The sequence below is a fragment of the Vipera ursinii genome, assembly GCF_947247035.1.
Source record: "Vipera ursinii genome assembly, chromosome: 2".
In the NCBI taxonomy this organism is placed as follows: domain Eukaryota; kingdom Metazoa; phylum Chordata; class Lepidosauria; order Squamata; family Viperidae; genus Vipera; species Vipera ursinii.
In genome coordinates this window covers 12668831-12691813 of record NC_139513.1, presented here as the reverse complement: position 1 = coordinate 12691813, position 22983 = coordinate 12668831, and the positions used below count along the sequence as shown (strand labels likewise).

Genomic DNA, 22983 nt, shown 5'->3' with positions numbered 1-22983 from the left:
AGGGGAGGGGAATGAGCTAAACCAGTGGCAGCACGGCACAAGCCTGAGCAAGAGATGGCTGGAGCTGCAGGGCTGTCGGGGCTCAGCGGAAGCGCCAGGATCAGTGCCAGGTTCCAGCTGGAGCTCAGCACTGATCCTGGTGCTTCTGCTGAGCCCAGAAGAAGCGCCGATCAGTTGGAATGTTGCAGCATCTGCAGGGTCTTGTGATTTAGATTCAGATGCTTGGCAACTGATTCATATTTATGACGGTCACAGTGTCCCAGGATCATATGAAGTGACCAAAACCTGCTGCAACCACCCAGCACGAGGGGGGGGGGGAATAAAAACCAAACACCCTCCCACCCTACCCCCGCTGCCAATCCTCAACAGAAATGCTCACAACAATGAAAACTTCAGACAGGAGGAAGAGGGTCGCCGGGCGGGCAGGCAGGTTTCTTGTTCGGCTGTGGTTTGGGGGGCACTTTTTTCAGTGCCATTGTAACTTCGAACAGTCACTAAGCGAACTGTTGTAAGTCGAGGACTATCTGTACTTCATCCCTTTTTTTTTTTTTTTTTTTGGTCATCACGTTTTTGACACCATGCTAGGCGACTGGTGATATGTTGCCATATCCTAAAAGTGGTACAACGGGTGAAAAGGTTGAAAAGCCCTGACCTAGTTGAGTGAAGAAACGTCTGCAAGTAAACAATTAAGCTCAGAGAGCACCAGGGACTCCCCCGCTCAACCGTGAGTGATGGATATTCGCTTCTATTGTTATCGAATGATCTTGTAATTAAGGGACGAATCTCTGGGTGGGAAGAACTTTTGTTTTTTAAGAGTCTACCCATTTTATTCAGAAAAAAAAGATTGAGAAAGGTTCTTCAATAATAACCACGGTCTTTTTTTCCTCCCCCTCCCAACTCCGTGCAATCTCTTCACCGTTAAAATGTTTGCAAGATACTCTGCCGAAACTGATCGACCCTTGAAATGCTCTCTCCGTAGAGCCTCGGCGCAAAGAACCGGGAGGAACGGCGATGAAAGAGCAACACTTTGCGGAAGCGGAAACAGAAGACAGAGCGGGAAAGCCAACCAGCCTGGTTCAGCCTCTGTATATGATATGACGGAGCTGCCAGCATGTGGAGCGTCACAAAAAATCAAAGCGGAACCTGGGCGGGGGACGGAAGAACACTGGGAGGCCCAGTGGCAGGAGTTCCTCGGGATGCTCCATTCTGGAAGGGGAGGAAACCCCGTGATGACGTCAGAGGCATCCCCCTGGGAAGACCCTAAGGCCTTCCTGGCCTCCTTTGAGCAGGTGGCCACTGCCTGCCGGTGGCCCTGTGGAGAATGGACGGCCCGTCTCCGGCCGGCTCTGAGCGGAGGGGTGGAAGAGGCCTTCCGGAGCCTGGATGCCAAAGACCAAGAGGATTATAGGAAGGTCAAGGCCGCCATTTTGAGAGAGGAAGCCATCAAGATGGAGGCGCAACGCCAACACTTCAGACAATTCTGCTGCCAGGAGACGGAAGACCCCCGGAGGATCCACAGCCAGCTCCAGGAGCTTTGCCACCAGTGGTTGAGGCCGGAGAGACGCAGCAAGGAGCAGATCCTGGAGCTGCTGATCCTGGAGCAGTTCCTGGCCAGCCTCCCATCGGATCTCCAGAGCTGGATCCGGGCAGGAGGACCGGACACGTGTTCCCAGGCGGTGGCCCTGGTGGAAGAGTCCCTGAGGAGCCACCAAGACTTCAAGCCAGGCAGGTGGCAGGTGATGTGTACCAGTTATTAATCTATATGAATACTTGTTCCTACTACCTGAAAATTAAGATAGCCTTTACTTTCCCCCCCACCCCCCCTGTTTAGTCTTTTCCGATTCTCGGGGACTGCCTGGATAAGTCCCTGCAGTTTTCTTGGCGTGGTTTGCCATTGCCTCCTTCCTAGGGCTGAGAGAAAGTGACTGGCTCAAGGTCATCCAGCTGGCTTTGTGCCTAAGGTCGTCCAGAGTCACCTTGTAGGGGAGATGGGTGACATAAAAATTTAATAAATAAAAAGAGGGAGGGAGGGAGGGAGGGAGGGAGGAAGGAAGGAAGGAAGGAAGGAAGGAAGGAAGGAAGGAAGGAAGGAAGGAAGGACGGACTAGAATTCACAGTCTCCTGATTTCTATCTTGATGTCTTAACATCAGCTCGGTCACGTGATGACCCACTTTACAACCATCACAACGTATGACTATAACGAGCAAGTTTCATTTCAGTCATAAGCCAAGGACTACATCTTTTAGTACAGGTTGTGATGTAGCTGCTGAGATATTCCATTTCGTGGCGAAAATCAGTTTATTGGGGGAAAAAAAAGATTGAAGGCATTACTTTCCCTGCCGTGTCCTTGTGTTCTGAACTGGACCATTCTTACTTCTTTCAGAGCTCCTTAAAGGCGGAGCGCCCGGAGTCCTTGGGGCTACACGAAGAGGCGGAGAGGAGACGCTTTAAAGATGGCCGTCAAAGAGGTGATGTGAAGCGTAGAATGGCTGCCTCAGAAGTCACTGGGCGTCGGATGGGAGTCTGTCGTTTCTGATTGACCTCTTGAAAAGCAATCTCTGACTTACCAAACCCGCCTCTGTTTTTGCAGAAGTGGAATTTTTTATTTTTTGCAAGTTGTTCTGTTTTTATTTTCCACTGGCGTTTATTTCTCCTTGGATAAAGCTTGTGAGCTGATAGACAAAACTTCATCAAAACAATTCTAATTACAGTGGTAGCGCAGTGGTTAGAATGCAGTATTGCAGGCTGACTCTGCCCACAGTCTAGAGTTCAATTCTGACCAACTCAAGGTTGACTCACCATTCCATCCTTCCTAAGTCGATAAAATGAGGACCCAGATTGTTGAGGTAAATATGCAAATAATGCTTACATTGGAAGCTGTCCAGAGATTGCTGTAAAGCACTATGGGGCGGTATATAAGCCTAAATGCTATTGCTATTGCTATACATAGATACATACAGGTAGTCCTCAACTTACGGCTGCAATGGAGCCCAAAATTTTGGTCACTAAGTGAGAAATTTGTTTTGCCCCATTTTATGACTTTTCCTGCCACATTTGCTAAGTGAATCACTGCAGCTGTTAAATTAGTAACACGGTTCTTAAGTCAATCTGGCTTCCCCATTGACTTTGCTTGTCAGAAAGTCGCAAAAGATAATCACATGACCCCGGGACACTGCAACCGTCATAAATATGAGTCAGTTGTCAAGCAGCTGCACATGACCATTTGGTGGCTGCAACAGTCATAAGTGTGAAAAATGGTTATTTTTTTTTCAGTGCCTTTGTAACTTCAAACGGTCAGTGAACTGTTGTAAGTCAAGGACTAGCTGTATGCACACACACACACACACACACACACACACACACAGAGAGAGATGCCTCATATTTATTGCAAGAAAGGATCAAATTAAATAGTAAGAGACTTACTAGTTAGATTCCTTTGTGGTAGGGAGGAAGACAAGACCACAGAGAATTTTAAGTTTCAGAAAAGCAAATTTTTCCCATTCAGCTGCTGGTCTCCCTTTGGGAAAAAAATCCCTTTTTTCTAGCGGTGTATGAGAGCTCTTTGTCATATTTTGTGTCTTCATTTTGAACAAAACTGAAGGGCCAACTCGCCTTCTAAATTCTGTTTTCCATCACTTGCAGGCCTTGGAATCCAGTCTCCCAATGAAGCTACTTCATCTTTTTCTTCAGAAGGACAAGCGAGGGCCCTAAATGGTGAGAGAAAGGTAATTAGCCAACTCGTTAATGCATTTCTATTGTTCCCTTTGCGGACACAAGAAATGGATTGCGAACGATCCACCTGCAGCTCATGAAAGCAGTTGCATCTTTCTCAAAATAAAGAGCACGTCAGTGTTTCAGTCTTCCCTGATGAAAAAAGTGAAGTGAACTAAGAAAAAAAATGTTCGGATATTTGGAGAGAGTCCTGACTCACAAATTTATTTATTTATTTATTATTTAAATTTATATACCGCCCTATTCCCGTAGGACTCAGGGCGGTTTGCAGGGAAAAATTAAAAAATTAAAATACATCACATACAAAATTAAAATCAATTAAAACTAAGATTAAATTAAATCCCTGAATTTAGACTAAAACCCCTTTAATTAAATAATTAAAACCCCTCAGTCTGGGCCAGACAGCTTGAAAAACCAGGTTTTCAAGTCCCTGCGAAATGAGTGAAGGTCGGGGGCAGTCCTAAGCTCCGTGGGAAGTTGGTTCCAAAGGGCCGGCGCGCCCACAGAGAACGGCCTTCCCCTGGGAATAACCCTCCGGCATTCCTTAACCGGTGGTACCCTAAGAAGGCCCTCCCTGTGGGAGCACACACGATGATGGGAAGTTGATGCCGGCAGCAGGTGTTCCCTTAGATAATCCGGACCCAAGCCATTTAGAGCTTTATAGGTCATTACCAGCACCTTGAATCTCACCCGGAGGGCAACCGGAAGCCAATGCAGCTCACGGAGAAGAGGTGTTACACAGGAGTATCGGGAAACTCCCATAACAACTCGTGCAGCTGCATTCTGCACCAGTTGAAGCCTCCGAGTGGTCCTCAAGGGCAGCCCCATGTAGAGAGCGTTGCAGTAGTCTAGCCGGGAGGTCATGAGCGCATGGGTGACTGTGCGTAGGCCATCTTGGTCCAGATAGGGCCGCAACTGGCACACCAGACGAAGCTGGGCAAAAGCCCCCCTGGTCATGGCTCCTATATGATCTTCAAAATTGAGCCGTGAGTCCAAGAGGACGCCCAAGTTGCGAGCCCTATGGATGGGGGGTAACACCTCACCCCCCATCACTCATCAGTGAGGATTTGAAGTCTTGCTTATTGGGTTTCCAAAATTCTATACCCCATACCTACTCCCTTTTTCCCTTCTGCCATTAAACCCAGTTAACAAAACTGTGAATCTTGCTTCTTGGGTTGTCCATTATAGGTAAAGAACTACAGACAGTCCTTGATTTACCACCGGCTGCTTAAGTTATGGCCTATCTCAGGAGTGGGGAACCTTGGCTCTTTTATTACTTCTGGACTTCAACTCCCAGAATTCCTGAGCCAGCCATGCTGGCTGGGGAATTCTGGGAATTGAAGTCCATGCATCTTAAAAGTTGCCCTAGTTAAGAAAAGCGATGGAGATGTTGGTCTAGGACAGGGGTGGGGAATCTTGGTTCTTTTATGACTTGTGGACTTCAACTCCCAGAATTCCTGAGCCAGCCATGCTTAAGTTATGGCCTATCTCAGGGGTGGGGAACCTTGGCTCTTTTATGACTTCTGGACTTCAACTCCCAGAATTCCTGAGCCAGCCATGCTGGCTGGGGAATTCTAGGAATTGAAGTCCATGCATCCTAAAAGTTGCCCTAGTTAAGAAAAGCGATGGAGATGTTGGTCTTGCGGCTCCCAGCCGCCCGGTGCGCGCGCACCTCTTCCAACGGGCAGTGGTGCGCGCGCACCTCTCCAAATGGAGAGTGGCACCGCCCGTTTGGAGAGGTGCACGCGCACCTCCCCGAATGGGCGGAGGTGCGCGCGCACCTCCCCAAACCTTTGGAGAGGTGCGCGCGTACCTCCGCGCGAATGGGCAGCGGTGCCGCTCTTTGAGGAAGCTGCCGCGGCCCGTCTGTGAAGCTGCCGAAAGCGGCAGCTTAACAGACGGGCCGCGGCAGCTTCCGCAAACAGCGGCGCCCCTGCCCATTCCGAGAGGTGCGCACGCACCTCTCCGAACGACCGGAGGTGCGCGCGCACCTCTCGGAATGGGCAGGGGCGCCGCTCTTTGCGGAAGCTGCCGCGGCCCGTCTGCTAAGCTGCCGCTTTCGGCAGCTTCACAGACGGGCCGCGGCGGGCTTCCTGAAAGAGCGGCACCGCTGCCCATTCGCGCGGAGGTACGCGCGCACCTCCGGTCGTTCAGAGAGGTGCGCGCGCACCTCTCGGAATGGGCAGGGGCACCGCTCTTTGCGGAAGCTGCCGCGGCCCGTCTGCTAAGCTGCCGCTTTCGGCAGCTTCACAGACGGGCCGCGGCGGGCTTCCTGAAAGCGGCACCGCTGCCCATTCGCGCGGAGGTACGCGCGCACCTCCGGTCGTTCGGAGAGGTGCGCGCGCACCTCTCGGAATGGGCAGGGGCGCCGCTCTTTGAGGAAGCTGCCACGGCCCGTCTGCAAAGCTGCCGAAAGCGGCAGCTTTGCAGACGGGCCGTCGCCATCGGGCAACCGGGAACCGGTTCCATCTCATTTTTTAAAAAATGGCAGCCGCGTGCGTCCGCGCATGCGCAAAAAACCTTTTTGCGCATGCGCGTGCATGGACACACGCACGCGGCTCCCTCTTTTTTTAATTTGTGATGGAACCGGTTCCCAGTGGCTCTTTTTCTTTTTTAGGTTGCCGACCCCTGGTCTAGGACAGGGGTGGGGAATCTTGGTTCTTTTATGACTTGTGGACTTCAACTCCCAGAATTCCTGAGCCAGCCATGCTTAAGTTATGGCCTATCTCAGGGGTGGGGAACCTTGGCTCTTTTATGACTTCTGGACTTCAACTCCCAGAATTCCTGAGCCAGCCATGCTGGCTGGGGAATTCTGGGAATTGAAGTCCATGCATCTTAAAAGTTGCCCTAGTTAAGAAAAGCGATGGAGATGTTGGTCTAGGACAGGGGTGGGGAATCCTGGTTCTTTTATGACTGGTGGACTTCAACTCCCAGAATTCCTGAGCCAGCCATGCTGGCTGGGGAATTCTGGGGATTGAAGTCCACGTATCTTAAAGTTGCCCTGTTTAAGAAAAGCGATGGAGAGGTTGGTCTAGGACAGGGGTGGGGAAACTTGGCTCTTTTATGCCTGGCTCAGGAATTCTGGGAGTTGAAGTCCACAAGTCATAAAATAGTCAAGATTCCCCACCCCTGACCTATCTGAGACAGAGGACTTAGGATCTGGATCCAAAGTTCCAGTGGTCACCCCTCCCCTTCGCACGATCATGCTTTGGGTGCTCGGCAAAACTGCTCCCTAGTAGTGAGCAGTGGATTTGCGTGCCTGACCTGTTTTATGACCTTTATGGCTTAACAACTGTAATGGGCAGACTCCCATTATGAGCGCAAGTCGAGGATGACCTGTATGTTTTTTCCTACCGCAGAGTTCTACAGAACATCCCAAAACGGTTGCGTGTTTGCAGATCGTCAAGCGGCACCTCACCCAGCCGAGCCAAGGGACCTTCACTTGGAAAGTTCTCCAAGAGGACAGTGGAAACGCTGGAGGTTTTGGTAAGAATTTTCTCCTCAGAAAATCTGAGAAGCTTCACCTGATCCAACTGGCTCAAGAGTCATAGCCTGTTCGGACGTCTCTTGTTTCCCCAAGCATAAAAGTTAGGAGATTGGTCAACCCTATGAGCTGTTATTGGACGGATGTTCCCTCGGTTGCCATTCTGCTTGCCCGTTTGTTATACAGGTAATCCTCGACATACGACCACAATTGAGCCCAAAATTTCTGTGGCTAAGCAAGGCATTTGTTAAGTGAGTTTTGCCCCATTTTACGACCTTTCTTGCCATGGTTGTTAAGTGAATCACTGCAGTTGTTAAGTTAGTAACCCGGTCGTTAAGCAAATCTGGCTTTCCCCATTGACGTGGCCTGTCAGAAGGCAGCAAAAGGGGAGCACGTGACCCTAGGATACGGCAACCGTCATAAATACGAGTCGGTTGCCAGGCGTCTGAATTCTGATCGCATGACCATGAGCAGGGGTGGGGTTTTTTATTCTTGTATTCTTAATATTATTTTTGGGGTTTTATAATTGTAATATATCAACTGTTTTAAAATCGGGCAATTATTTAATTTCCTTTTAATATTTGTAACTTTGTATTTTATTCTTGCCCTGTGAACCGCCCTGAGTCCTCAGGTATAGAAATATTATTAAATTAAATTAAATTAAAATTAAAATTAAACCTTGGCTCTTTTATGACTCGTGGACTTCAACTCCCAGAATTCCTGAGCCAGCATGGCTCAACTTGGAAACCTCTCCCTTTCCCCTCAGCATGGCTGGCTCAGGAATTCTGGGAGTTGAAGTCCACGAGTCATAAAAGAGCCAAGGTGGCTTACCCCTGACCATGAGGATGCTGCAACGGTCATAAGTGTGAAAAAGGGTCCTAATTCCCTTTATTTGATGCCACTGTAACTTTGAATGGCTGCTACTAAATGAACTGTTGTAAGTCGAGGACTACCCGTACTTATATTTTTTGTCCTTACGTTTTTAAAAGTGTGTGTCACCCATATTTGCCTTGGGAAGATGTGTAGTACAGATCTACAGGCAGTCCTTGACTTGTGACTGTAATTGAGCCCGGAATTATGGTTATAAGTCTTGTTGGTTGTTAAGCAGGCTATCACGTGACTGGGCCTGATTTTACAATCTGTTTTGTGGTGGTTGATAAGTGAATGGCACGGTGAACATCATTGTCGTTAAGCGAACCTATTATTTGCAGTTGGGTGAATTTTGCCAGGAAATAGAAATTCTACAGATAATCCTGGATCTACAATTCTTTAGTGACCATTCTGAGTTAAAATAGCACTCCAAAAAGTGACGGATGACCAGTTTTCACATGACCATTGCAGCATCCCCACGGTCGTGGGATCAGAATTTGAACACTTGGCAACTGGAATTTATTTAGGACGGTTGCAGCGTCTTGGGGTGACGTGACCCCCTTTTTTGCGACCTTCTGACAAGCAAAGTCCATGGGGAAGCCCAGATTCGCTTAATAACCGTGTAGCTAACTTAACATCTGCAGCGATTCACTTAATGACCGTGGCAAGAAAGGTCGTAAAATGGGGCAAAACTCAGTTGTCTTTCTTAGCAACTGTTGTCAACACTGCTAACATCAGATGTTTTTGCCTTGACAACAGATAGAAATATAGCCATTTTCTTCCTTTAGCTTTTAGAGTAAGATGATGCCTGGAGGCGGGGGGGATGTGAATGAGAGTCCAGCTAGACATAACAACACTGAACCTAGTGTGAGAATCAAGGTTATTGAGCCCAGAGCTAACAAAGAATTGGCGGGCTAGAGAGCTGGAGAGGAAGTCAGCGCTTCAAGCTAATTGGGGAATGTGATTTATGACTGTAAATTGGAGGAGGGAATTGTGCTTTGGTACTGTGTGCCCAGGGGAGGGGAATTCAGTTTTTGGCTTCGATTATCTAAGCGCCGATATTCTGCTACTCGAATAAAAGGTTCTTTAAGGTAAAACAATGCCTCGAAGTTCTTTTGAAGAGTTTCATCTGTCGGAACCATGACAACGGTCTCTGGCAGAGGGTCCCCAATCTTTTGGGCGCCAGAGACCAGTTCCGTGGAGAGAGGTTTTTCCGCGGACCAGAGAGGGGGTGGTTTTGTGTGCTGACTGCATCCTGCGGGTGGGGCTTTGCTTGTTTGTGCGGACCGGTTGCTGGCATGCCGCGGTCCGGTACTGGTCCACGGATCGGGGGTTGTGGACCCCTGGTCTATGGAGATTCTCAGTCATCCAGGTCATAGCTAAACCAGAAAGTCCAGTTGCCTGGTGAAAAAAAAAGACTTGAGATGCTTCCTTAGCAACAGAAAATTTGGGCTCAACTGTGATTGTAAGCCGAGGACTATGTATATTATAAAGAATAACAGACAGATTCCATTATATGCTAGTCCAGTGTGCCTCCACTCAGGGTAGTATGATTTTCACATGTCCCCAAATGCTCTTCCCAAGAGCAATATTGGAGATGACAAGGCTGAGACCAAGGGAGGGGTCAAACATGTCATCAGTCATGAGTCTCTACGTGTCCTTTAGAGATCTTAAGTGTTCTGTCCCAGCCTACGTAAGTCCTTGTTACTTCACAAGGCAACCTCTCTTTTAACAGTAGACTGGAAAAATAAACCCTTTTTTATTTTGAGTTACAGACCTTGTCCACAAACAAAACGGAGCACGAGCCAAAACAGGAAATAACTCTCAGGCAAAATAAACAGACCATGATCTCTTGACACAGAAGTTCTTTGCAAATGGTTGCCTCCAGCAACCATCCCTGCCCACACATTCGCTTTTTGTTACGCAGCCCCCAAGGAGTGGCTTCTCACTGCTTTCTCCTTCTCCCCTGGAGTCGCCCCATTGCCTCCCTCTGATTTACTCGTGTGACCTGTCTGCATTTATGTGCGTCTCTGAGGTCTTCCAGCTGTGCTTCCTCTGAGTCTGACTCAACCTTCCAGCACAGCTGGCTTTCAGCTTGATCACGAGTGGAGGGGCCAGGTTCTTCCTCACTTTGTAAGGCTTGTAACTCATCAGAGCCTTCCTCCGACTCTGATGGCTCCCCAAGCCCCTCCTCCTCCTCCTCTGATTCCCTGGACTCAGCTGCCAGAATCACAGGCTGACACAGAATCACAACACTAAGTCTAGCCCACCTTGAATGCCTCTCTTATTCCCCTGTTCATTTCCCGTGGCTGTTAGTAGCTCAGATTTTTGTAGAGCGCTTAAACTTGCGATACATCTTTATGCTCATTTGAACTGCCTGAATCTCCCTGATTTCCCCGGTGTTTGTCAAGCTATGCTTATCTAGTTGTTCAGAAGCTTGATGAGGAGGGGCTGGTCTAGATACCCTCAGGCAGGCTGAATTTAACGAACAAATTCGCGAGAAAAAAGCCAGTGACTAGGCGGAATAGGAATCTGGAAAAGAGTTGGCAGATCAGGAGAAAAATTATTTTCTTTGTTGCCGTAGGTGATGGAAAGAGAAGTTTGGTGAAAGTGGAGAATATTCAGGATGAAGAAAAGAAACCAGAAGAAGCCCAAGAGGCCCTTCCACGGCTCAATTCGGGGAACGGTGCACCAGCCATGGAAAAACCAGAGGGGAGAAGTGAATCCCAAACCCAGGATGAACACACTCGGCACGCTGGGAGCAGTACGGCTGCCGCCCTCGAAAGTATAACAAAGCCCACTTGGGATAAAATGCCATCGTTCTCCTGTTACGGTCGGAAATATCGCTACAGGTTTGAACTTGGAACGGAGCGTTCCAGGGAGGAATGCAAAATATGCCCTGTGTCAGAGGAAAACCTGCCGCAAAACTCGGGCTTCAATAAACCAGAAAGAATCCTAACCGCAAATCAAAGCTATGAAGTCTCCGAACACGGGAAAGGGAGCAGTTTGAAGATCTTTCCGACCCTCTGGGAAGGTTGGAAGCCAAGTAGCGATGCTGAAAGCGGGAAGAATCTTAGTTCTATGCAGCCTCTGAACAGAACTCGGGATCCCAGGACGGAAGGGAGAATCAACAAATGCCCTCAGTGTGGGAAAGGCTTCACTCAGAAAGGGGATCTGAAGAATCACCAGCGCATTCACACCGGCGAGCAACCGTATGAATGCCCTTACTGCAGAAAATGCTTCAACCAGAAGGGAAATTTAAAGACCCACCAGAGAATTCATACTGGAGAGAAGCCCTACCAATGCTCGCAGTGCGGGAAGTGCTTCATCCAGGCGGTCCTTCTGAAGAACCATCAAAGGACTCACACGGGAGAGAGACCCTACAAATGCCCTCAGTGTGGGAAAGGTTTCAACCTGGGAGGAGACTTAAAAAAGCATCAGAGGGTTCACACAGGCGAGAGGCCGTACAAATGTTCTTTGTGCGGGAAAGACTTCAGCCAGATGGGAAATTTGAAGAAGCACCAGACCATTCACACAGGGGAGACATGATAAGAATGGATCCGCAGGGTGTAAAAATGCACGAATGGTGTCAAACAGGAGTCTCCGACTTTGACAGCTTGTAAGACTTGTGGACCGGTCTACTATGGAGAGCGTCCTCTCGCGCTGTATTGTGGTTTGGCATGCTGGCCTGACAGCCGCGGATGGGAAGAAATTACAGAAGGTGGTCAGCACAGCACAGCACATCGCGGGCTGTCCCCTGACACCACTGGATGACCTCGCCAGGGCTCGCTGCCTTGGAAGAGTAAGGAAAATTCTCAGGGACGACTCACACCCTGGTCGGTACCTCTTTACTCTCCTACCGTCAGGTAGGAGATACATGAGTATAGCCAGCCATACCAACAGGCTGAAGAACAGCTTCTATCCATGGGCTATCAGGCTCCTGAACAGGAAATAACTCTATGTATGATTAACTTGCAAGGCCGTGTGTTGTGCAATTAGCTCACATGGTGTAACAAGATGGCGGGTTTTTTGTCACTGTGAGTTGGGGGTGGGGTGGGCACAAAGGGCGGCTCAGGCGATCTCACTGTACACATGTTGTACTTTGATAATAAAGGTTCATTCATTCAACTCCCAGAATTCCTCAGCCAGCCATGCTATTTTGGCAGCTTGAAAAATGTGTGGACTTCTACTTCCAGAATGCTTGTTGGCTGAGGAATTCTGGGAGTTGAAGTCCACAAGTCTTGAAAGTTGCCAAGGTCGGAGAATAATATGAGAACCAGACAAAGAATCCTTGCATCCAGAGAATGTTTAAAAAAATTATAAATAATAATAATAATACCAGGAACAGACTGGATTGTTTTAAAAGTATCTTTCTTTAAATAGATCGTACTCAAAAGTGACCCTAATCCCAGCTACGCTTAGATGCTCTTAGCCCTAAAGCGGTATTTGTCAATCTCAATAATTTTTAAGACATCTGAACTTCAACTCTCAGACTTCCCTAGCTAGCAGGCATTCTGGGAGTTGAAGTCCACAGCTCTTGAAGCTGCCAAAATTGAGAAAGTCTGGCTAAAAATGTAAGTCAAGAGTGTCACTTTTTTATTATTATTATTATTTTGGCGTATCAAAATAAGCTGCCTCGAAAAATACCTCTCCGGATATCCTTGTTTATTTGTCTACCCCGATGAATTGTCCATATTGGTTGAACCAACTTTGGTTATGAAAGGTCCATATTGCCTGTGTCAACTTTAATCCCAGGTTTCCTAGTTTTTATGGGTTTTCATCTCAAGGTGAAGGGTAATGTGAGACTTGAATGACCAGGGCTAATTAAACTGATTAATTGCTCATGCATATATATGCACAGGAATCTAGTCAACTAACAGTGCTATTTTGGTAGGTTGGATTTTGCTCGTAGCTATGTAGAGATTCTAGGCTGATTCCTCTTTTGATTCCACCCCCGCTTCTGCCAGTCGTTCTCGTACAGATAAGTACTTCTTATACCCCAGGATCAATGCATTCACAGAACCCTCTCTATTTTCCACGTTATTCACCTAAATATAAACTATTAGGGCTTCGTGTCTCGTTAGGTTTAGTTCCCTTCCCCCTCCCCCCCAATAAAGAATTTCAGAGATAATTTGGAAAAGATATTTCCGAGATGTGGAAGAGTAAAGAGAACCTAGGTCTGCAGCTCTTTAAAGCAGCTGCATCTTTTCCCTGGCACGGCCCACAAAAAGCTACTTTAAAGAGCTGTAGTCAGAGACTGAATTTAAACTCTGCTTTTCAAAGCCCGTTTTTGAAATTCAAAACAATTACATACCTCTACCAACCGTATTATGTTTACGATAATTTTTTTTTTTAAAAAAAGCATTATGCCATAAAGCACCAGTAAGCAACTTCTGGAGCCGATAAGTCTTAGTAGTTTTGCAAAAAAGCTGCCAGCAAGTTAATCATTTTCCGTCTCTCCTTCCTGCCATCTTGTTAAATGCAAGTTGAAACAACTTTCTCTGATTTTCTAATACCCCAAACATTGGGGTCAGGGAGAGGCTGGAGCCCAGTAAATCTAGATGTTTATGCCTGGAGGAGTATATATTTTGGGACACCGAAACTTGTGTGGGTAGGTTTTTTTCAAAGTGCGGGGAGGGGTTTTTTTTTTTTGGCTGCTTTTGTGAATCACCCAGGCTTATAATACACGAGTGACAGGTTTGTCCTTTAAATAAATGAATGAATTCACTTTCTACAGTTACCCTCTATCCTCAGAATTTTCCTGGTGTTCCCTGTGTTTTTTTTCCCTTTCGCCTTCTTTGGCTTGAATTCCTGATTTTGCGGTTATCGCTGCTTTTGTACAACGGGAGAGGTGAGGTGATGGGAACAGACAGAAAACGGTGAGTTTACTGGTAGTTTTTTTCTGTTGTCAAGAGCCGGACCTCCTAATCTTTGAATTTAAGCAAAATTTCATTTGCCTTTTCTATGCAAGCAGTTCTTAACTGTGGAGGACGTTAAAAAAAGGGGCAATCTGGAAGCGTGAGACAATGAACGTGTTGCCCTCCAGAAACTTTGGGTGTCAGTTCTCATACCCTCACACTACACACACACACACACACACACACACACACATACACAACACATAGATACACTGATTGGTGGACAGGAAGGAAGGAGCCTAAAAATGTCAGTAAGACACCAGATTTCCAAAACTTGTTGAAACAGAGATGGTGTGCTTTTTTTTCCTTCTTCTTCCATGGCATCTAGCAGGCAGTAGAAAAGAGGATTTTTCTTGGCTTGGATCAATCTTTCCCAACCTTAGCAACTTTGACGTGAGAACTTGAATTCACAGACTTCCCCAGCCGGCAAGCTTTAACTTGTGGGTTGAACCCCTGCTGAAGTTGCCGGCTGGGCAATTCTGGGCATTGAAAATTGCCAAGGTGATGAAACCCTGAAAGGGACGCGGTGGCTCAGTGGGTTAGGACACTGAGCTTGTCGATCAGAAGGTCGGCAGTTTGGCGGGTCGAATCCCGAGTGCCGCGTAACAGAGTGAGCGCCTGTTACTCGTCCCAGCTTCTGCCAACCTAGCAGTTCGAAAGCACGTAAAAATGCAAGTAGAAAAATAGGGACCGCTATGGTGGGAAGGTAACAGCGTTCCGTGCGCCTCTGGCGTCTAGTCATGCCGGCCACATGACCGCGGAGATGTCTTCGGACAAGCGCTGGCTCTTGAAACGGAGATGAGCACCGGCCCCTAGAGTTGGAAACGACTAGCACGCATGTGCGGGGGAACCTTTACCTTTACCTTTAAGTAATCATAGTAGCTTGCTCACAGGTCCTTGGGTAACCCGCAAGGTGGAAACTATCCAGGTGATCCAAAGGTTCTTTTTTCACGAGGCAACTGGATTTTCTTGTTTTTCTTTGAAGACTTTCTGCTTCTCATCCAAGAAGCCGAAGAGTTGAAGAAGGTTCTTGGATGAGAAGCGAAACGTCTTAAAAGGAAAAAGTCCAATCCCCTCGTGAAAAAAGCATCTTTGGAAGAACTAGGACCTGGATGATTGAGAATCTCCATAGGCATATCCAGGTGAACTACTTTCGGTGACTCTTGAGCCTGGTCTACCACTTCCTCCGTTTTTACCCAGTCAGGACCCAGAGTTTTGGGTTTGAGGATCCCCATTGGAACAAAACGGATTTTACAAGCCGTCAAATTCCAATCAGTTTGAACAATCTTCTCCAGGCCCTCTAGAGCGGTTGTTGCATTTTCACTCACAGCAAGCCTTTTTCTATTAGGGAAACCCACATGAGAGATGGACTTGAAGCACAGCTGATGAAATCCATGCATTTATTTATTTGTTTCGTTCTTTCCACCCCCAACCCCAGAGGAGACAACAGCAAATGCCAGAGGTTGGTTTTTCCAGACCCAGCTGGAGAGAAGGTGAAGCCGGTGGTGTGTCTCTAATTCCTTGGGCCTCATAAAGTAGTGAATGAAGGGCGGCGCCGAGAGGGCAACCTGATTCTTCTTGGGTCTTAGGGTGGCCGTCTTCTGCCTGTTGTTTTCTGATCAGGTTGGGTAGGAAAGCATCATTGGGACTGACTGGGAGACGGTGGAGGGCAGCTCTGTTCTTCATGCGTTCCCAAACTTAGCTGTGGGAGAGAAAAGACCCATCAAAAGTTCAGCTAACTAAGCCAAGCATTCAACCAAAGGTGGACAAAGAAATTTGGGTGTTGGACCTTTTCTCCAAGCCAAAACTGGCTTCTCCTTTTACGATGATTTATCATTTGAGGTGAAGTTCACATCCCTCTTGCTGGACTAGTTAAACAGAAATTGGATGGGGGTGCCTATAATTAAAACCTTTTGTTACATTGGACAAAAACGTGTCCTGCTCAGCTAGCGTGGCATATTGACGAAAGAAACTGAAGTCCAACACATTTGAACACCAGCAGGTTGTTACAATTGCAGGAAGGAGCTGAATTAGTCCATCCACCCCTTCTAATTGTTGAGGTTATGCATTGCACTAGGACCTGGTTTAAGTGTAGTTCTTGAATAAAAACACAGGCTAGCTTCACTTACTAATGTAAATTACGAACAATAACTTGTAAACCTGACACATGAGCCATGTTCAAAGTAAATTAGGGTGCTGTGGTGGTGCAGTGGTCAGAATGCAGTACTGCAGGCTACCTCTGCTGACTGCCAACTGCCAGCAGTTCAGCAGGTTTAATTCTCACAGGCTCAAAGTTGACTCAGTCTGTCCATCCTTCCGAGGTCGGTAAAATGAAGACCCATATTGTTGGGGGGTAATATGCTAACTCTTTAAACCGCTTAGAGAGGGCTGTAAAGCACTGTGAAGCAGTACAAAAGTCTTAAATGCTTTTGCTATTCGGTGAATTCATACTTCTACATGCTTTTCTGAACACCTTTCGAAGCAAACAGATTTCAAAGACGCAGACAATGCTAAAGCAATGTTTCTCCACCTCGGCAACTTTAAAAAGTGTGAACTTCTGCTGGCTGGGGAATTCAAGTCCTCACATGTTAAAAACCGTTGAGGTTGAGGATGGCTGGAGGAATTCTGGGAATGGAAGTCCACAAGTTGTAAAGTTACCAAGTTGGGAGACCGCTGGTCTAAAGCCGAAGAAAAGATTTTTGGGATAATATTCTATTCAATAGAATAAAAATGTAAATTGGTCATGTTTAGAATTGGTCATGTTCTACTCAGAAAAAAAAAGAAAGAAGATTGGAAGAGAGTAGTAGAGTTCAAAAGGAGTTCATACTATACCTTTGCTGCAGGGGGCGCTGTATGGAACCACTGTGGATTCATCTGGAAACATGAAGGAAAACTGGTTAATATCAAATGGGCTTTCTCTCACGTCCCAAAGGGACACGAGCTGTTCTTTTACCATCTTTCGGGATTTGGCTTTGGAGTCCTCAGGGAGGATACATTGGCGGTGGTGCGGGATTGAATTCAGAACCCACAGCTGCATATTCCGAGCTCACCTTCGTAATAGTCATACACGTGCACAAATGCTGGCCTCTGATTCTGGATATCGAAGCTCCGTTCCACCGTGAAAGAGATCGGTATGGTGACGTTGGTCACCTGCAGACAAAAGGTTCAGATAAGATTTGAGGTTTAGACAGCCATCTGCGTACTGCACCTTTGTCCCCTTGCAGCATATATAATCTACCCACACCGACACCAAACGGCACCAGTTTGATTGGAGCAACAGTAAAATCATTGGCCCACGCTACCTAGCCACTCGCCACACTCGTACGTCCATCGAAGTCTGGCACTCCACAAGCAATTCCATCGGCCTACGAACTCCTCAGAATCCAAACCAACCGCACAGCCATCCAGAGACAGCACCGACCCACAACCAACCCACGCAAGCCCCGCCTCCCCCCCAACTAGCACTTCACCTCCCAATGGCCCGGAACTGATGTAACCTCCCCATCGCAAGACCCATCACAAGCGTCTCACTGATGACTCACACCTGACCCACCACAAGCCCCTCAGTCGACACATCCATGCCTGAAGCCCTTAAATATGGCAAAGTCAGGTCCAGTGAATTGCTTAAGGACCACAGTGACTTACGACCATAATTCTGGGTTCAGTTTCAGCTGTAAGTTGAGGATGACCTGCACAGGCAGGCCCCAAGATTTACAAAAACGGTTCTCTTCCTTTCCAGCCCATGTTCAAGCCTTGCGTGTGCGGCACTAGGGGAAAAGGCTCGGTAAAATACAGAGAGTCCTTGACTTGCAACCACAATTGATCCAAAATGTCTGTCGCTAAATGAGAGCATTGTTAAGCAGTGAGGACAATTAACCAGTGGAACAGCTTGCCTCCAGAAATCGTGGATGCTCCATCACTAGAAATTTTTAAGAAGAGGCTAGACAGTCATTTGTCTGAGATAGTATAGGTTCTCCTGCTTGATCATGGGGCTGGACTAGAAGACCTCCAAGGTACCTTCCAGATTCCTATTCTATTCTATTCTATTCTATTCTATTCTATTCTATTCTATTCTATTCTATTCTATTCTATTCTATTTATTCTATTCTATTCTATTCTATTCTATTCTATTCTTCATTCCTCTGTTCTGTTCCATTCCATTCTATTCTTTTCCTATATTCTATTCTGTTGTTCCGTTCCATTCCATTCTATTCTAATCCCATTCTAATCTCATTCTATTCTATTCTGTTCTATTCCATTCCATTCCAATCTATTCTTCATTCCTCTGTTCTGTTCTGTTCTGTTCCGTTCCATTCCATTCCATTCTATTCTAATCCCATTCCTTTCTATTCTATTCTATTCTATTCTATTCTATTCTATTCTATTCTATTCTATTCTATTCTATTCTATTCCATTCCATTCCATTCCATTCTTCATTCCTCTATTCTATTCTTCATTCCTCTATTCTATTCTTCATTCCTCTATTCTATTCCTATTCTATTCTATTCTATTCTATTCTATTCTATTCTATTCTATTTATTCTATTCTATTCTATTCTATTCCATTCCATTCTTCATTTATTCTATTCTATTCTATTCTATTCTATTCTATTCTATTCTATTCTATTCTATTCTATTCTATTCTATTCTATTCTATTCTATTCTATTCTATTCTATTCTATTCTATTCTATTCCATTCCATTCCATTCTTCATTCCTCTGTTCTGTTCCATTCCATTCTATTCTTCATTCCTATATTCTATTCTGTTCCGTTCCATTCCATTTTATTCTAATCCCATTCTAATCTCATTCTATTCTATTCTGTTCCATTCCATTCCATTCCAATCTATTCTTCATTCCTCTGTTCTGTTCTGTTCCGTTCCGTTCCATTCCATTCCATTCTATTCTAATCCCATTCCTTTCTATTCCATTCTATTCTATTCTATTCTATTCTATTCTATTCTATTCTATTCTATTCTATTCTATTCTATTCTATTCTATTCTATTCTATTCTATTCTATTCTATTCTATTCTATTCTATTCTATTCCATTCCATTCCATTCCATTCCATTCTTCATTCCTCTATTCTATTCTTCATTCCTCTATTCTATTCTATTCTATTCTATTCTATTCTATTCTATTCTATTCCTTATTCTATTCTATTCCTTATTCTATTCTATTCTATTCTATTCTATTCTATTCTATTCTATTCTATTCTATTCTATTCTATTCTATTCCATTCTTCATTCCTCTGTTCTGTTCCATTCCATTCTATTCTTCATTCCTATATTCTATTCTGTTGTTCCGTTCCATTCCATTCTATTCTAATCCCATTCCTTTCTATTCCATTCTATTCTATTCTATTCTATTCTATTCTATTCTATTCTATTCTATTCTATTCTATTCTATTCTATTCTATTCCATTCCATTCCATTCTTCATTCCTCTATTCTATTCTTCATTCCTCTATTCTATTCTATTCTATTCTATTCTATTCTATTCTATTCTATTCTATTCTATTCCTTATTCTATTCTATTCCTTATTCTATTCTATTCTATTCTATTCTATTCTATTCTATTCTATTCTATTCTATTCTATTCTATTCTATTCTATTCTATTCTATTCTATTCTATTCTATTCTATTCTATTCTATTCTATTCTATTCCATTCCATTCCATTCCATTCCATTCCATTCCATTCTTCATTCCTCTATTCTATTCTATTCTATTCTATTCTATTCTATTCTATTCTATTCTATTCTATTCTATTCTATTCTATTCTATTCTATTCTATTCTATTCTATTCTAAAGTGAACTCCTGCAGTTGTCAAATTAGTAACACAGTTGTTAAGGGAATCTGGCTTCCCCATTGACTTGGCTCGTCAAAAGGCCACATGCCAGTTGCCAAACATCTGAATTTTGATCACATGACTGCAGAGACGGCTGCAATGGTCATAAGTGTGAAAAACATTCATAAATCACTTTTTTCCCCCAGCACCATAGAAACTTTGAACGGTCACTAAACTGTTGTAAGTCGAGGACAACCCGTACTGCTTAGAAGGTTGAAATTTGGAAGCCCGCCAGGCACCCAATGAGTGGCTGAGATGTTTCGGACTAGCTCCACGCAACCTGACCAAGGGGGAATAAAGGAATGGAGCCCAAAATATCTGGACCGCACCCATTGGCTTACTGTATTATTTCTACCTTTTCCCAAATACTTTAACGAAGCAATCCCCTTTTCCTTTGTTATATGATTCTCTGTCTTCATGTGGAGCGTTAGCCTTTTCATGCTCCACAGGAAGATTCAGTGGGCAAACCCCCCCCCCACTCCCAGCAGTTCCCTTCCTCTCTTTATTGGCCTTTCCATTATCATTAAAGGTCATCACGATCATGATCGCTCGCCCGTTCCCTCATTTTGGTTTCTGCACTCACCTCCTCCAAATACAGCATCACGTTGGTGGCCGTTACCTCTACCCGCTGAATCGGAGCCTGCTTTTTCAGCTGCAGAAAAACAAAACGGAGATGTCTTCCATTAGGATGGGTCAGGGGCCCCGATCCGCCACCGGCCGTTGGGACAGCTGAAACCTGGCCCTGATCTTGGTGAGGCGAAGTGCCCTGGGCCGACAGAGATCATCCTTGGGATATTCGGCACGCTTGCAATTTCGGGAAGTAGGCTGCGGTCCTTCTCACGAAAGGGGCTGCCTATCAAGGGTTGCCATCCTGCTACGCGCTGCGTTGCCTGCTGTCAGCCTGCCGTAAACAATGGGGGAGAGGGGGGCAGATCGGCCAGAGGGGGGCAAAGGGAGAGCTAGCCTGGGGCAAAATGAAACCATGAACCGTACGGTCCTGCGGGAGCCGACACACGTTCCAAGGTCACACTATGATGCTCGACGTGTGTGTGTGTATGGCAACAAGGGAAAGTTAACCTCATGCTTGGGCACGGAAACACCAGATCCAGCTTTGCTTCTTCTGCAACCACTTGGCTTTAGTAAAGCGTACTTTTGACTAACCATGGCTCCAAGGGTCTTTCTTTTCTAACTGACCGTGTTGGGATGGTTGATACTGCCATGGAGGGCATGATAAAGGTAAAGGTAAAGTTTCCCCCGCACATGCGCGCTAGTCGTTTCCGACTCTAGGTGCTCATCTCCGTTTCAAAGCCGAAGAGCCAGCGTTTGTCCGAGGACGTCTCTGTGGTCATGTGGCTGGCATGACTAGATGCCAAAGGCGCACGGAACACTGTTACCTTCCCAGCATAGTGGTCCCTATTTTTCTACTTGCATTTTTTACGTGCTTTTGAACTGCTAGGTTAGCAGAAGCTGGGACGAGTAACAGGCGCTCACTCTGTTACACGGCACTCGGGATTCAACCCGCTAAACTGCCGACCTTCTGATCGACAAGCTCAGAGTCCTAACCCACTGAGCCACCGCGTCCCTTATGGAGGGCATGGCCTATCATAACACAATGTGGGGCACATTTCCATTCCCCATCCCTTCCTCTGCCCACACAGAGAGGCTCTATTTCAAGGTCTCGGCTATAAATCTTGAGTGGTGGCATTTGCGTCCAAATCCCACCCAGCAGCTCTTAATTCTTTGGTATGTCATAGTCAAGAGAGATTAACAGCTATTTGGGGGGAAAGGCCCAATGCAACAACTCTCCATTACCTTTTTCACAGATGGCGTATTTGGTACAAATCCAGAGACCATCTTGACATTAATAATCGCCATGTTGGAGGCTGGACGCTTGCCGGTGTAACTGGACGAATGAGAGGGAAAAGAGACAATGTCAGCCCCGGTTAGGATGGTTGTGGGGTTTTTAATTCCTGATCCCACGATCACTACACCCTGTTAAAGGAGGCAACAAAGAGGGATTGGATTCCTACCAAGGAGATCCAAGTTCTAGTCTCTGATTGGGACGGACATTTGGTCGGTTGTGCTCTTTGTGCTCTCTTGAATATGCCGCTTTCCTGCTGACGTTTCCTGACCATACTAGGCAACATCATCAATGCAGAGAGAAGGGGAGTATGTTAGTTGTTTCTGTGTGGTAGTCAGTCCTGCCAATCTCTTTGTTGTCTCCTTTAAAAAGGGTATTGTTTTCCTCCTTTATTGTTTCTCTGGTGCTGTTCCTTGCTTATCTATGTGATAGATGATGGAGGGTACATGTTCTAGAATCTAGGCTGTTTGCTTCCTAGACTTGGAATTGTACCTTTTAAATGGCATGTAAACTGGATTGATCTCTGTGTGTCTGTTGATGGCTGGTTTGTCTGAATGTCAGCGGTCTGATGCGATTCCACCACTTAGCCTACATTTGCCCATCCAAAGGTGGTTCTCCCTGCATTGAAGGTTAACTAGGCCGTGGGAGTCCAGATCTATCCGGATGAAGTTGCGGTGTTTGAGTGACATCACTATCCTCTGCTCCCAGACACTTGACTTAGCCCTGGAGGCCAGCAACACAGAATCACTGATTGTTTTCTGTGTCCTCCCCATCTTCACAAAGACGGTTGGGAGCTTGTCATTTTCCGAAGCACCTCAAAATACCTGCAGTGGTGCCATTATGATTCTTGCAATTACAGACCAGGGGAGGGACTTCCTCATTGCCGTTCCTATTTCAACCTTTGTAGGGAGATATGGCGTAGAGGGCCTAGAGAAGTCCTGTTTTCGTGGGGCCACCTAGGACTTCAACTTTGTCTCAGAAAGGAGGACGGGCGGTTAACCTATAAGTCATGTCAGAATCCGGTTATATTTCATTTCTATCTTCTCTGATATAAAAACCAATTCTTACTATCTCTTGGATTCCGTCATACTACTAAGGGGGAAGGGGGTATGTATGGGGGTTTTATTACTTTCACTTCCTCTATTCATTACAAAGTAACCTTTTGTTGATTCACTTTGGGTCTGCTAACCATAACGATGTGGCCATCTGCCTTTCATCCTATGCCCCTCTGAACTTCTCCTCTTTACCGGCAGCGAGGGAAAAAGTGTGTG

The 22983-nt window shown here is 46.0% G+C and overlaps 2 protein-coding genes across 4 annotated transcripts in view; one reads left to right on the top strand and one right to left on the bottom strand.

The window, feature by feature from the left end:
• Window positions 1-403: 403 nt before the first annotated feature.
• On the top strand, window positions 404-15559 carry LOC310636492 (zinc finger protein with KRAB and SCAN domains 1-like). The gene is made up of 6 exons (XM_083356395.1): window positions 404-1736; window positions 2385-2469; window positions 3644-3726; window positions 7093-7219; window positions 10672-13966; window positions 15444-15559. The coding sequence occupies exons 1-5, from the start codon at window positions 924-926 to the stop codon at window positions 11634-11636; spliced, it is 2073 nt and encodes a 690-aa protein (XP_083212521.1). The 5' UTR covers window positions 404-923; the 3' UTR covers window positions 11637-13966; window positions 15444-15559.
• The window catches only part of LOC310636462 (alpha-2-macroglobulin-like), a 103717-nt gene continuing 96204 nt past the window's right edge, over window positions 15471-22983 (bottom strand). For all 3 annotated transcript variants that reach the window (XM_083356320.1, XM_083356318.1, XM_083356319.1), the window contains exons 33-37: window positions 21664-21754; window positions 20435-20503; window positions 17056-17155; window positions 16838-16879; window positions 15471-15707 (exon numbers count right to left, since the gene is read on the bottom strand). In XM_083356320.1, the coding sequence (XP_083212446.1) occupies window positions 15688-15707; window positions 16838-16879; window positions 17056-17155; window positions 20435-20503; window positions 21664-21754 (322 nt within the window). In that variant the 3' untranslated portion in view covers window positions 15471-15687. The remainder of the gene's footprint in view (window positions 15708-16837; window positions 16880-17055; window positions 17156-20434; window positions 20504-21663; window positions 21755-22983) is intronic.

Bases quoted from the DNA above. Each gene is read 5' to 3' on its own strand.
- LOC310636492 (XM_083356395.1), top strand. From the start codon at position 924: ATGTTTGCAAGATACTCTGCCGAAACTGATCGACCCTTGAAATGCTCT. The intron at 2,470-3,643 runs GTGATGTGAAGC...CATCACTTGCAG, and splicing joins TAAAGATGGCCGTCAAAGAG to GCCTTGGAATCCAGTCTCCC. The intron at 7,220-10,671 runs GTAAGAATTTTC...TTGTTGCCGTAG, and splicing joins TGGAAACGCTGGAGGTTTTG to GTGATGGAAAGAGAAGTTTG.